Genomic DNA, 14837 nt, shown 5'->3' on the forward strand with positions numbered 1-14837 from the left:
GGGAGTAAGTCAAGCGACAAGAGAGACGCCACCTACCGGCCTACGCTATAAGGAATCATCCAAACAGTATTCTAATTAATCATTAAATCGATCATTTACTTAATTACGACTTCAACGATTAACTAGAATACTATCCCGGCAGTCCCGGCACGTGTTTTGTGTCCAAGACCGAAACATATGCCTTTCTAACATAAGCAATCACAACCAAACTTAATAAAGAGCGAGTAATTAAATTATATTACAAGTTCTTAAACATTTACAAGTTTATCAATTTACAGCAAAAGATTTAGGAGGAGACTAAAACCTACTCAACTTCTAACTCAAAAGAAAAACTATGCAGCGAAAACAAGAGCTAAGACAACAAAAAATGGGTAAAGTCATATGCCTGTAGGCTTCACCCCCAAAACGCGAGCACCGAGTAGTTGCCTACTCATTCCCGCCACTAGCATCGGCGGGCGTGAAGTAGCTGAACACTGCCTCTTCCTCATCTACAAAACCTGTAGAGTAGCTGAATACGAAGGTACTTGCAAAACTTAATCCATATAGAGCACATATAACTATCATGACCACAAGGATTATACATTGAACGGTTAGCAAAACAGGCATCAAGGTTAAGTACATTAATATGCTTAAGTAACCTAGACATATGTGTGAGCAATTAAGCTTGACTAACAATAATACCATTATACCCTGTAATGACCAAATGTACATAAATGTAAATAGAACCATCACGAACATGTATGTAACACGAACCATCTTCCCCAATGACCAACACATCCAACCCCAAACCACAACTCGTGACTCTTCGATGGTGCGCCTAGACAGAAGACATGCTCATAACCGAGAGTGTGGTAGTTCAAACTCTTTTTACACCCTGCAGGGGATACTCCTTTACCCACATGACACGAAGACCATTCGGCTTGCAAGACCACACAGGTCCATACAAGGAGGTACTCGTGCCAATCTTTCCTAATAAGCCGCAACCATTTGGATCGTGCATTGCTCAGCGCAGAGGTATCTAGAACTACTCTCGGAGCAAACTAGATACTTCTTACAAGCTCGTTCACTCACACCATCGATGTTTAGGCCCAAATGATCACATCTATAGAGGCATTTGGCTCGCCTTACCATTAGATCGGCATGTAGTGAGTACGGTAAGTGCTAGAGCCAAGGGCGGCCAATGGTCGGTGCTTAACCGATGCAAAATGGCCTACGGTATCTGAGATCCCTCCCCGAACTACCCCGAAAACCTCCTCCAAGGCAGATGATACCCCTAACACCGCCCACATCTCGTCTCATTCTCACATCTCAACCATCTCAACATCATAAACAATAGTGTGAAACATTAAGTAAGCAATAAGTTTGCAAACAACGGCATCACCGTTGCTCGACTTTTACCGATAACCTATGCATTGCTAAGCAAGTCGAACAACTATTATGTTAGACATCAACAATATTATTGAGGAGATAAGGATAAAGAGAATCAACAATTCAAGGTAGAGGACATGCAATACAACATAGGTTCTACTCATTTTTGCCCGACATCGACTCGCTAAACATGCAACATATATAAGCATGATTTATCAAATTTTGACTTCATTCAATTTAACACAAGGGTTTAATATGCTTAGATACTTGCCTTGCTGCACCTGGGTTTGCCTGACACTCCCTGCACAGAATTCACAGAAGTGGAGTGCCTCGGTGTTGCCCTCGCTTGCTTGAACTGTTGGTGTAACGTCCTCTAAACGAAACAAGAATGCATAGCATAAATAAACAAATGATGGAAGTGTGCACATGTGATGCATGCTCGAGATATATTAGAGAGGTTTGAAAACATTTGTAAAAGATCACCAAGGTATTAGGGTTTCGAAGTTTGAAATCGCTGATAAGCTATCCTAAGTAGCTGGCGGTTAGACCGGCCTTGGGGTGGCGGTTAGACTGGCGGCCAGCAGAGAGTTTTGGCCTCTGGCGGCTAGACCGCAGGCGAGCTGACGGTCAGACCGTAGAATGGCGATCAGATCGGCCATAGTGGCGGTCAAACCGCTAGGCCTTACCGGCAGCACCTTGGAGGGGTCGCCGGCGAGGCTTCCGGCAAGGCCTTCGACCACGGAGGGTACAACATGTTCTATGGAACTAGTGGAGTGCGTCTAAAGTGATTTTGACAACATTCACTGAGCTAAACTCGAAGTACCCCATGGATGGGATCTAGGCTAGGTTAAACTTGGGTCTAAACGTCATGAGGGTCGAATAGAGCTCAGAATCAACAGAAAAACGGTGGGGGTGTCTCACCGTGTCGTACGAAAGCTTCCTAGCAGATGGGTTTGCTTCGGGGAAGCTCCGATTCGGAGATCGGCTCCTGGGGTGGCGTAGGAACTTGTGGTTGAAGAACGACCCTCCAGCGAGGGAGAAGAGGGGGACGACGCTTGGGGAAGCCCTTCGGGAGCTCGTGGGAGTCCCCTTCTCTGATCTCCGGCCTTCGAATGCGATGACAAGGGAGTCCCTCTCTCTTCTAGTGTTGGGTGGAGAGAGTGGGAGAGAGAACAAATGAGAGAGTGAGAGAGGCAATCGACCAACTTAACCCGAGCCTCCGTGTGCTGGCGGTCAGACTGCGTAGGGCGCCAGTCAGACCACGACAAGCACACGTGGCAAGCCCACGGGGCTGCCAACTGGCAGTCAGACCATGAGTGATCCCGATGAGACCGTGAGAGATCCTAGTCAGACCGCGAGAGAGGTTCTTTTGCTGAAATTTTTCCTAAGTCTCCACTCACCATCCTCCTTCCATTCCTTTCATTCTCCAAAGTGTTTAGGGATTCTCCAAGGTACTCTAAACCACCTCTAAGGCGCTTGAAGCACGTTTAACTTATTTTTGATAGATGAATACGCATAAAAACATGCGATAATGGCTAAGCGATGCTTAATTACGGCTTATTATTTTTGGGACGTGACATACGATGATGCCAGGAGGGCCGAGGCCCCACCATCTAAGGATGGTGTGGCCGATGCTCTCGTGGGTTCGACTTCCTGATAACCATCGCAATCGAGGTAAGTTTATCAATTTGAATGATGCTTACTGTGTGTGATCTATCTGTTGGTGGTGTTTTTCCCTCTGTTGATGATTGCCTGGTGGTGTTCGATAGGAATGATCACCGTCTGGATGGCATGGTGGTCGATGGGAATGATCACCATCTGGATGGCACTTGTTCTTGGATTGAAGAGGCTTGCTACTGTCGTTGTTCATGTGGTTGCAGCCGAGGAACAAGCACTCTAGTACCTTTTGTAGTTGATCTCGCGTCGGTCTTTTGTGTTCATCCTTCATAGCGCAGTGGCCATGCGGATGATGTATGGTGCTTGAATGTTTCTGCTCTTTTCTTGATTGGTGTGGCTCATCAGTGATAGAACTCGTGTTCTTCGCTTTTGTTCAAAGGCCTTCGTGTCTCTGGTTGATATGGTTTTTCTTGGCCGCCCACGCTAGAAACTAGCGTGACTGATAACGTGTTGTAAATAGAAAGTAAAGAGATAGCATAGAGAGTAGAGAATAAAACTATTGTATTGATATATACGGTGTTTACATATTTATATATGACAAAATGATATGTTTATTAGTAAGATATCTCCTCTCAATAAACACTATTTTTAGTAATTGATCATATAGTTATACCAAAAGATATCTATTCATAACAATAAGGTCTTTCGCTGTATACGAACTCAGGGTGGCAAAACAAACTGAAGGTGGCATTGTGATTCACTACAGAAGCATCAGGAAAGGCAGTAGCAACACCACTGAAACTGCGTGCCATGACGTTCGTCAAGCTGAGTGTATGTGCAGAACTAGCACTCTCCCTAGCAGGCGCATCCGCCCCCTGCCTGCTGCGGCGAGTTGGATTGGCTGGAGGTCGGCTTCAGGTTCACGTCCACCATGTCCTCCTGCCTCGCCGACGAGAGCGTCTCCATCCCCGGCAGCGCCGCAGCGATCTTGCGGAACAGCGGCTGCATGGATGGCAGTGAAGTGGTGAATGGCGGCGGTCCATACGGGAGCCACATTTATCAGGTGGCACCTAGCGTAAAACTGTGTTATGTTCATCGGAGAAAAGAGGTGTGCTCTGACCTTGATGCTGAACCCGGCTTTCGCGTTGGTTTCGATGAACATAACGTTGAGCTCTTTGGCCTTGCTCTCCCCTTCTTCCGTGGAGACTTGTCTGCAGAGGACGAGGCGGCAGCATCACAAACTTGCAAGTTGTTCGATGTGTATCAGTCTGAATAAGCCTACAGGTTCGAGAGTTGAAAACACAATGGTCACCTCTTGTCGACAAGGTCAGTTTTGTTCCCAACTAGCACAATTATCACGTCGCCACCCCTCTTGGTGGGGACTTCGTCGATCCATTCTGAGGTGTTCAGGAAGGACTGTTTATCTGCAGAAATGAACATCTCACTAATAAATAAACGATGAGGTTAATATCTATTTAAAGAGACAAAATCAGTTAATGAACAACAATCGTAAGAACAGAAGTATTTTTCAGTTCATGAAAATTGAAATGCAATAATAATTTGCTCCTATACATTGTTAGCAGTTTCGTTGAAATAAGTGGCAGATGATTCTACTAGCTTGATCTCCAATAAAGTTTCGTGTTGATAACATGTTGATGAACCACTGCTACCGGGTATAGTTCAACGATTTCTCAAAAGAACAATTGCAAATAAGACACAATATAAAGAAAAAGTTATTTATTCTTTATTGATCTCTGTTTATATTGTTTATTGATCTCTGTTTATATTGACGGGTTATGTCTTATATATATATAGCGTCAAAAATCCTTAAAAAATATAATCAACATCTAAGAGTTAGAGACATATTATGATAAAACTAAATTTTTAGGGATCGAGATAGACCTAAATTCTATTGTAAAACTATTGGTTTCCTAACAGGTTTAGCCACTAGCCCACCATTAAACAACTTGATTAAAAATTGGTCCTTAAAAAATTCTATCAACAAAAACGTGCGTAGAAGTTCTGAACTATGCATATTAAAATCCGAAATGAGCGCAGTGTGTGTGGTGGGGGGGGGGGGGCATTGATGCACGTGCTAAAGTCCTGATTAGTGGTCCTTAATTTAGCAGGGCAAAATGGTCCATTTGTGTATGCGAGTTCCCCATTTTTTCAAGCAACCGATGCTCCATATTCATGCGCACTTGCCGGTCATCTGAGGTAAACTATTTTCGGGCATGTCGCACCACGCCACGAGCTATCATACACTTTTACTTGGTCAGTTTAAACAACCCGCTGCAAACAACGAAATATAGAGTAACCATGCCAGATCAAAGAGGTTCACAAGCCTTTTGAGGCTTGTTTAGATAGGTGAGGATATAATCAAGTTCTTCAAATTACTCCCCCTCGTCAATACATATAGTTTTTGTAAGATAAGATCTCCAACATATTATTTTGATAATTATTTTTTATTAGAATATATTTATAAAATTCAATAAATTTATCATATTATATAAATATTTTTCAAGACAGATTACACATATGATTTTAATATTCCTAAAATATATATTTTAAAAGCTATTGTTAGTTAAAGTTTAAATTTTTTATCAAACCTTTCCACAGCTATATGTATATGATTGGAAAAAATTAGTTGTAAAATAAAATACTCCATCTAGAAATAGTAGTCATATTTATTATGGACTTGTCTTTAAAGTTAAATTTTGATTAATTATAAATCTGCACAGTGTAAAATTATTTTAAATTGTAAACCTAATTATATATTTTTTATACACTAGATATTTTTATAATTTGATTAAATATTAATTAAAGTATATAAAGTTGCACTTTTCAAAAAATACGGCTACTATTCTTAAACAGAAGGTGTACTGTATTTTCGTAACAATACGAATGAATCCGATCCAATCCCTGATTATCCATACAAAGCATTTAAGCGATAATCCAAGACAGGATCCCGTTTTAGGCCCCTGGATTCCTCCTAATCAGATGTCCAAACACTAGCGACGACAAACCCCATCAACCCAAACCACCGTCCAGGCAGGGACAATATGGTCATTCCCCATTAGTCCCCCCTTCTACTGTGACCTTTTCCTTCCTTTTTCCACTCGCCACAGTGCCACACTCCCCGCCGTCGCAGCAAATATTCCAATCCGACGGCGCCGTGCCCTCAAATCCCGTGGAGAGCCGCGCCGCGCAGACAGAAATCCCCAAATCCCCTCGGGAGCGTTACGATTGTAGCCTCCCAAACCCAGCGATTCGGCGCGGCCGAGGCGGCGGCCGCGGTCGGATCGTCGCATGGCGGAGATTCGCAAGTACTCGATGTCCAGCCAGCCCCCAGGTACTCGCGGGGTTCGCCTCTCGGTTTCCGTCACGTCCGTGTTGATCCGTACGCCTCCGTGGAGATTTCCTCCACGAAATTTAGGGATTTTGACGGGTTGCTTAGGGCTAAGCTGCTACTCATTGTTGATTTTTGTTGGGGTTTTGGTGCGTTGCGTTTTGGGCGATTTTAGGGCTTCGTGTTATGATTACTTGATTAGAGCAATTCCTATGGATGGCAAAATACCGGGAATCCTACTTTTTTGTGTGGATTTAGGATTGGTTTTAATGCTGTCCAGAGACTCACAGTTGATTAGGAAGTCTCAGAGAGTCGAATTTGTCAAAAATAAAGGAATATGGGTAAGCATAAAGGAAACCTACACCATATGCTAGTGTGTAAAGAAGAGTGCAAGTAATTGCTGCTAGTGTCGGTTAATGTCAGACTTATGTTGCCTTTAATCTGCAGATATTCCTCAGATACTACTGGAAGCTCAGAATCGTTGGTTGCGGCCCGCTGAAATTTGCCAAATATTGTCAAACTACAAGAAGTTCTCCATTGCACCTGAGCCGCCGAACAGACCTCCAAGTACGGCTCCTTCTTGGATAAACTTTTTTCCCCTTGAACACGTCAGCATGTAGTGTTAGCTAGTTATCCTTTCTTTTTGCTGGTTGCTGTAGACTTGTGTTCAAGTGGCATATAGCATGGAAGTCCGCAAGTCTACAGCATCCAGCAACTTTTGATGTTGTAGGAAGATATATTCTTAATTGCACTTTTTTTTGGGAACACGTCAGCACTGCAGTGTTACCATTTTTCCTTTTCGTTTTGCTAGATTTATAGACAGTAAATTTGCGCTCAGGTGGCATATAGCATGGAAGTGGCATAATGGATGCATTCTGAGAATTTTTATGTCGCAGGAAGATCTATTTGATAATGTTCTGACTCATCAGCCATGCTAATTGTCTCTTTGAACTTTTAGAGGATAAGGGACCATTAATTCATTCGCCACCAATCATTTGTTAATGGGGTCAGACATTATTGCCTACTATTAGGACCAGATTGTAGTTGGTGAATGTGTGTCTGTTTTTATGTGCTCGTAGTTTGGAATGAACTCTTTGTTTTTGTAGGGTTTGGTGTGTTGGTGGGTCTTGATTCTTTTTTGTATTCGGGTAGTCCTGATTTTCGTTTCCACATTTCCCTGTATGCTGTAGAACCTGTACCTGTTTGAATATCACCTGGTGAGAATTGGTGCTACTATGTGCATTGTTGCTCTGTGTATTATTGTAGGGAGTGTTGAATGGTGACTGATGATATACTAACCTTTTGATTGCTTTGTTGCATGAAAATTTCTCAGGTGGTTCACTGTTTCTGTTTGATCGGAAAATATTGAGATACTTCAGAAAGGATGGACACAACTGGAGAAAGAAAAAGGATGGAAAGACAGTGAAAGAGGCTCATGAGAAGCTGAAAGTTAGTACAAATTCTTTGTACAAAGCTTCCTTTTCCAATTAAATCTCAAAGGAATATTAGACATGCAATGGCGATTGTTGTGGTTCATGAAATACTTAGAGTCACATAATACTACTCTCCTATTTGGGTTATAGTTTTGTAGAAGTAAATGAAAATCCACTAAGTTATTTTCACACGTCCAATCTTTATACTAATCCGTTCTCAAATAGATGTCATTCTAGGAACTTGGTTTTGTTCTCAAATAGATGTCGTTTTAGGTTTTCTAGGTGGTGTTTTACTAAAGATCCCTCATTAAAAGCTATTCGAAAGTGGAGTTTGGGTAGAATGAGCATGTTGGATTGGTGGATTTGGTGCTATTAGTTGTGTGTGAGAGCAATTAAGGGGGCTAAAAATGTCATGGGTGAAAGAAATAATTGCGACCTTGTTCTATGTGCCAAGAGCTAAAACGACATCTAAAAAAGAACGGATGTAGTATATATCTAGATATCAGTGGTTATTGGTCAAGGTTCACAAGTTCTAAGGCATGTTTTCCTTGATGACATCCTTCCGTGACTGGAGAAAGTGGTTAAGATTTTCATGTCATTCACTTATAAGCAAATTGATGTTGAAACACATTCATGGGGCCACTGATTCTTCTGTTATGCACTTACGCTGCCTGTGATGAAAAGAATGGAGAGAATTGCATGGCGCTGCCAAATGAATTGCAACATTTTTTTTTTCTGGCTATCTGTCATTCTGTTGTTATTGATTGTGGTTCTATCACCGGACTACTATAGCTGAAAGCTTGTCGTTTTAGGTTGGCAGTGTTGATGTACTTCATTGCTATTATGCCCATGGGGAGGAGAATGAGAACTTCCAAAGACGGACCTATTGGCTGCTGGAAGAGTAAGTGCTAGATACAGTGTAATAGTTTAAATGGATATAGTGTAAATAACTTTTGAAGCCTATTTGGATAGTAGACTGATAGTTGACATGATGTCGTAGTAAAATTATGGCATGATATGATTATTGTCCTGTTTTCAGGGGTTTCATGAATATTGTTCTTGTTCACTACCTTGAAGTCAAGGTATGTTTACTTCCGCACATGACAAACTTGTATTTTCCATCTTCTTTGTAAGTTTCGATCACTATCAGCTGAAAAGTTCACATTTTATCATCAACACCAACTTTGTTGGTACGCACATCTATTCTGTAACAGCCCCATGATCCCTCTCACTGATGGAAAAGAAAGAGAACAGTTGAATGAAAAACAAAACCCTACAGGGTACCGCAAACAATGAGTTTATAGTCTAGAGTATGGGTATCTGCTAATTAAAAATACATTGCTACCGCATTCCCACTCCCAGTCACTTGATAGCATTTTTTTTTTTCTGGGAGTGAAATGATATTCTGTTAGAGGGCAAGAATAATTCTGGATCCAGCTTTCACTTTGATCCATGTCCTTTACTATCTCTGTACCTGATAGCCCAATCAAAAACAAATTTTCCAGGGTGGCAAACAAAGTTTCAGTCGTGCTAAAGAAGCTGAAGAGATTGCAGGATTATCTAATGCTGATAGTCCTGCATGTTCAAACTCTTTTGCTTGTCAGAGCCAGGTAGCCTCACAATCTATGGATACTGAAAGCCCAATTAGTGGACAGATTTCAGAATATGAAGATGCTGAAACAGGTCTTGCAGTTTCTCTATCTTTGTTCTGCATCATCTACACTAAATATATATTAACTGATGCATATTCAACAAATAAATTCTTTCAGTGTATCTAAAGCAAAATTCGGTGCAACAGATAATTGTCGAGCAAGCTCCAGATACCACCCTTTCACTGAGATGCAGCAGCCTGTGGATGGGATCATAATGGATAACCTGTTGGGTGCTTCAGCTCCAAGCGCTTCTGTAAATAGTCTAGGCAAGTTTTTTACTCTACCTTCCAAGGTTTTCTACAAATGTCGGCTTCTAACTCATGTTTCATTTACTACGATTGCAGGTTATCTTGGTGAAATGCAGCCTACAACAGCTACCTTAAACAATGATTTTGTCACTCACAATGACATAGCTAGTGCGTTCAATGAAACTGGAGCTGGGTTAAGAGGCGGTCCCAAAAATCCACTCGATTCAGTGCGGTTTGGTGAACCCTTTCTAGAAAATCCAGGTGGCTTGATGGAGCCAACACTCTATTCTTCTGTTGCAACCGTGGGTAGCAATCTGGATGATAGTTCACACTTGCAAACACTTATGTCTGAGGCACTCTATACAAACAACCTCACTCAAAAGGAAGTTGATGTGCTGAGTGCTGCAGGCATAACGTCCTCACAGGTGATTTGCTATTTTCTTGTGTTAGTTCCATTGATGTCTTGCAATATCCTAGTTTCTGTGCGGTTGTTGGGCTGCTTCTCTGCACCCACTCTCTTTTTGCCACAGTTAATTCTCCAGTCTGCTTGCAGATGTGTTAGGTCCTTCATGTTCTGAAATGTCGAAGCATTATACTTTTTTGGATCTGTATGTGTTTTGAAAACTTGAGCACCTACATTTAGGATGAAATATAGTGAGAACCCAGGAGGAATATTTGATAGTATTGTGTATTGCTTTCCGTTTTTTTTCTTTTCTAAGAAATGAGGTGCTTCAACTTTTCGATATCAACTGCTGATTGATGTATGTCAAATCAAACAAGAACTAACTGCAGTTTATGCTTGGTCCCCAGCTTTAAGAAATTATCTGTCTGAATAATTCAATATCTGTGCTTTATAATTTACAGTAGTATCTGAAAGTTTGATGCCTAGTGCATGGAAAGTTTACCTAGTTCCATGGACTGATATATTACCCTCAATCTTCAGGCAGAGAATGATGGTTATACAGATCTAAGTATCAGATATCCACTTCTAAAGCAGTCCTCATTAGATCTTTTTAAGATCGAGCCAGATGGTTTGAAGAAATTTGACAGCTTCTCAAGGTGGATGAGCAGTGAACTCCCAGAGGTTGTTGATTTGGATATCAAGTCCAGTTCTGATGCTTTCTGGAGTACTACGGAAACTGTGAATGTTGCTGACGGCTCTAATATACCAATCAACGAGCAGTTAGATGCATATGTAGTCAGCCCCTCACTTTCCCAAGACCAGCTCTTCAGCATTATTGATGTATCTCCAAGCTGGGCATACAACGGCACGAAGACTAAGGTTTGCACCATCTGTTATTGTTATTATCTTTTTGCTGTTGTTCTGTCCGTAGGCCCAATATAAGGGGTCTGAAACTTACTAGCATGTCGAGTGCTTTGTTCGTGTAAATTCTAGTAATCAACATTGCTCCTTTTTCTTTCACGTCTTATACAATGCAGGTCTTAATTACTGGCACATTCTTGACAAATAAAGAAGATGTGGAAAGTTGCAGTTGGTCATGTATGTTCGGGGATGTTGAAGTACCTGCTGAAGTTTTAGTAGATGGCTCCTTGCGCTGCTATACACCAATGCATCATTCTGGACGATTTCCATTTTATGTGACATGTTCAAATCGATTAGCTTGTAGTGAAGTGCGAGAATTTGAGTTCCGTGATTCTGAGACCCAGTATATGGAGACTTCAGATCCGCATACTACTGGCATAAATGAAATGCATTTACATATCCGTCTTGAGAAGTTACTTTCCCTTGGACCAGATGACTATGAGAAGTATGTCTTGAGTAGTGGAAATAAGTCTGAGTTGGTCGACACTATTAATTCCTTAATGCTTGATGATAAATTGTCTAACCTCAACCTGGCATTGCCATGTGATGAGAAAGAATTTTCCATTGTGCGGGATCAGAATCTTGAGAAACTGGTGAAAGAAAAGCTGTATTATTGGCTTATCCATAAGATACATGATGATGGAAAAGGTCCGAATGTGCTAGGCAAGGAAGGACAAGGTGTGATTCATTTAGTAGCTGCACTTGGCTATGATTGGGCTATAAAACCAATAGTTGCTGCAGGCGTACATGTAAACTTCAGGGATATTCGTGGATGGACTGCACTTCACTGGGCTGCATCTCGTGGAAGGTATTGCTAAAATAATTTTACCTACGAGTGTTTCAAATTTATCTTTTATACTGAACTTATGATATTTCTATAATTTTAGGGAGCGTGCAGTTAGTGCCCTGATAGCAAATGGAGCTGCATCTGGTGCTTTGACAGATCCAACAGCTCAATTCCCATCTGGAAGAACTCCTGCTGATTTAGCATCAGAAAATGGACACAAAGGCATCGCTGGTTTCCTTGCGGAGTCCTCTTTGACAAGTCACCTGTCAGCACTTACAATAAAAGAATCACAGGGTGGCAATGTAGAAGAAGTATGCGGATTAGCAGCAGCAGAAGATTTTGCAGAATCAAGTTCTGCCCAGCTTGCTTGTGTGGATTATCAGGCAGAGTCATTAAAAGATTCACTTACTGCAGTTCGTAAATCAACTCAAGCTGCAGCCAGAATATTTCAAGCTTTTAGGGTGGAATCATTCCACAGAAAGAAAGTGATTGAACATGGAGATGATGATTGTGGATTATCTGATGAACACACTCTTTCGCTTGTTTCTCTCAAAAACACGAAACCTGGACAGAGTGATGTGCCTTTGCATTCTGCTGCAGTTCGTATTCAGAACAAATTTAGAGGATGGAAAGGAAGAAAGGAGTTTATGATTATCCGGCAGAAGATTGTAAAGATACAGGTATTTAGCGTCTACTAATCCTTTTTTGTTCGTTTGCCGAAATCTCATATAACCACATGACAGTTAATACTCTCTGCGTACTGTTTTTGACATAGTTAATATCCAAAGTTTACGAAGCTACAAACCGACTATGATTTGATTAAATTTGCTCCCTTTGTACTATGGATTAATCGGTGCCGAAACAGTTTGATAAACAACTGTTTAATGTTGCTTGGGTCATTTGCATCAAACTAGTGCTCTACTCCTATTAGATATTTTTTGTCATTGTTCACTCCATGCTCCGCTTCTTGAATGCTGAAGCAAGTTTGTTCAGCCACTAGTTAATATAGTTTTGGATCAGATAAAAAGGTAGCACAATGTCAAGCGTGTGATAGTACTGCAGTAGTAAATTGAGGCACACATCTCCTTGTGGACATGAGGTGAACTCTTGTGGTGTTTTTGACATTTCAATTGTGCATTTCAATTAGGCTGTTAAAGTACAACTATAAGAACTCCATCCCTTATGTTTATGTTCTATATCTTACAAAACTATACCTCTATTTTGTTTACTAGGCCCATGTACGAGGACATCAAGTTAGGAAAAACTATCGGAAGGTAGTCTGGTCTGTAGGCATTGTGGAGAAAGTTATACTGAGGTGGAGGAGAAAGAGAAGGGGCTTACGAGGTTTCCAAGCTGAGAAACAACTTGAAGGTCCATCGCAGATCCAACCTGCTACGGCTGAGGATGAGTATGATTTCTTGAAGGACGGCAGGAAACAAGCTGAAGGCAGGCTTCAAAGAGCACTTGCCCGTGTGCATTCCATGACCCAGTATCCGGAAGCGATAGACCAGTACCGTAGGCTGCAAAACTGTGTTGCCAAATTGCAGGAGTCCCAGGTACAATCCTTTTCTCTAACATGTCAATTGAGTTTGCATTGCTTAAGCACTATCTTGTCCATTCCAGGATGTCGTGCACAGTCTCTGTTAAGAGCTTGATGTATAGTGATTGATTTGGCGTTGTTTATTTTGTGTGTTTTGGACAGGCGATGCAGGATAGGATGCTAAGTGACTCGGCTGGTGCCGATGGAAGCGATTTCATGGCTGAATTGGAGGACCTATGCCGGGAAGATGGCGATGCACCGATGTCCACTTTTTCTTGACATTGAGCTTGCTAGATCAGTTAGGCCGTGACCTGTTCGTTACCAGACTAGATGTAAATTCTTGTTGCTAGAACTCCAGTAAAAGTAGACCCTTGTAATGGAGGTTCACTCCTCACCATTTGACTTCATATGATATAGTTAATACCATGAGACTATAGTTTTTCATGCTTATTAATGTTCAGGCGCTTGAAACTTGGGAATCCTTCAGACGACGGTGTAAACATGAGCCGGAGAAGAAAAATTATTGACGGTGAGGTTAAGGGAGGGGAGTTTGGGTTTGGGGTGGGTTCATCGGATGCCAAGCTTAGAGAAATGCTTGGGAAGGTGGTTAGACTGACGGTGGTGGTGGGTGGAGTGGTGCGGCGAGAAGGTGGTGTCACGAGAGCCATAGGCCTGAGGGTGGTGGGCCGTGCCAATGGCTTCCAACAGGAAGCAGTGGGGGGGGGGGGGGGGGGAGCGGAGAGTAAGCTCAAGATGTGAGCGTCGAGAGGAAGAGGTGGGGGAAGTTTTAGAAAAGCCGTGAGCTGTGTTGGTCAGTTATAGTAGTTTTTATACTTGTTTCGAATGCTGGTACGTGTTTGCTATGGATTTTTTCTATGGTTGCTGATGCGTGATTGTGTGTTCACATTCATCATGCTTTATATGCTTGCTAGTACGTGATACGGGATCAGACTACGTGTAAGCTAGCTCGCTAACTGTTTCTTTAATTTACGCTTATGCTAACAGATTCTTGAGTTTACGCTTTTGTAGTGGATTAATGTATTCTAGCGGCTCCGTGTTCTTCGGGCGTGCACAAGTCACGTTGTCCTCGACGACGCGGAGCACTTAAAACCCCTCTCCGGTGTTCTTCTCTCCCCCTTCCCATTCCAATCCGCTAGGGTGGCGTTTGGATTGTTAGAAATATAAGGTGGGAATAAGAAATGAGGTATGAGATAAGTTATATTCAATGTTTGGTTCATAGGATAGACCGGCTCCCTCATCAAGTAGTCTCTGTCACTGGCTTTGAATCGTGCTTTGCTTCTTCGATCTACTCGGACCCCTCGCTGGCCATAGTTGCCTTATTCTAGTGGCCAATGCCTATCATGCATTACTGCCTGCAACCGCTTCTTCCTCCATCACGAAATCACCACTCGAAGCTCGTGTTGTTGCGATTCATTCCAAGGGCCGTATAGCCATCCGGGGCTCTTGTTGATGGGGCTGCTACTCTATTTTGGATTCATGGGAAGGCTATTGCTACTAC

General features: G+C 42.0%; 2 protein-coding genes across 3 annotated transcripts; one reads left to right on the forward strand and one right to left on the reverse strand.

The window, feature by feature from the left end:
- Positions 1-3840: 3840 nt before the first annotated feature.
- LOC133893001 (ras-related protein RABH1b-like) lies at positions 3841-6296 on the reverse strand. Its single transcript, XM_062333981.1, has 4 exons — positions 6230-6296; positions 4298-4409; positions 4106-4196; positions 3841-3987 (listed from the first exon to the last, which is right to left on the reverse strand). Exons 1-4 carry the CDS (start codon positions 6294-6296, stop codon positions 3841-3843), a joined length of 417 nt encoding a protein of 138 aa, XP_062189965.1.
- Positions 6102-13762, forward strand: LOC133892355 (calmodulin-binding transcription activator 1-like). 2 transcript variants are annotated; one of them, XM_062333072.1, is made up of 13 exons: positions 6103-6337; positions 6782-6901; positions 7668-7783; positions 8580-8668; positions 8807-8849; positions 9273-9450; positions 9566-9685; positions 9764-10092; positions 10611-10949; positions 11108-11799; positions 11879-12458; positions 13011-13334; positions 13481-13762. In XM_062333072.1, the coding sequence occupies exons 1-13, from the start codon at positions 6295-6297 to the stop codon at positions 13595-13597; spliced, it is 3090 nt and encodes a 1029-aa protein (XP_062189056.1). In that variant the 5' UTR covers positions 6103-6294; the 3' UTR covers positions 13598-13762. The 2 variants fall into 2 exon arrangements, with proteins under 2 accessions (XP_062189055.1, XP_062189056.1); XM_062333071.1 differs by having other exon boundaries at positions 6102-6337; positions 9566-10092.
- Positions 13763-14837: the final 1075 nt, after the last annotated feature.

Source organism: Phragmites australis, chromosome 15, assembly GCF_958298935.1.
Source record: "Phragmites australis chromosome 15, lpPhrAust1.1, whole genome shotgun sequence".
NCBI classification, from domain to species: Eukaryota; Viridiplantae; Streptophyta; class Magnoliopsida; order Poales; family Poaceae; genus Phragmites; species Phragmites australis.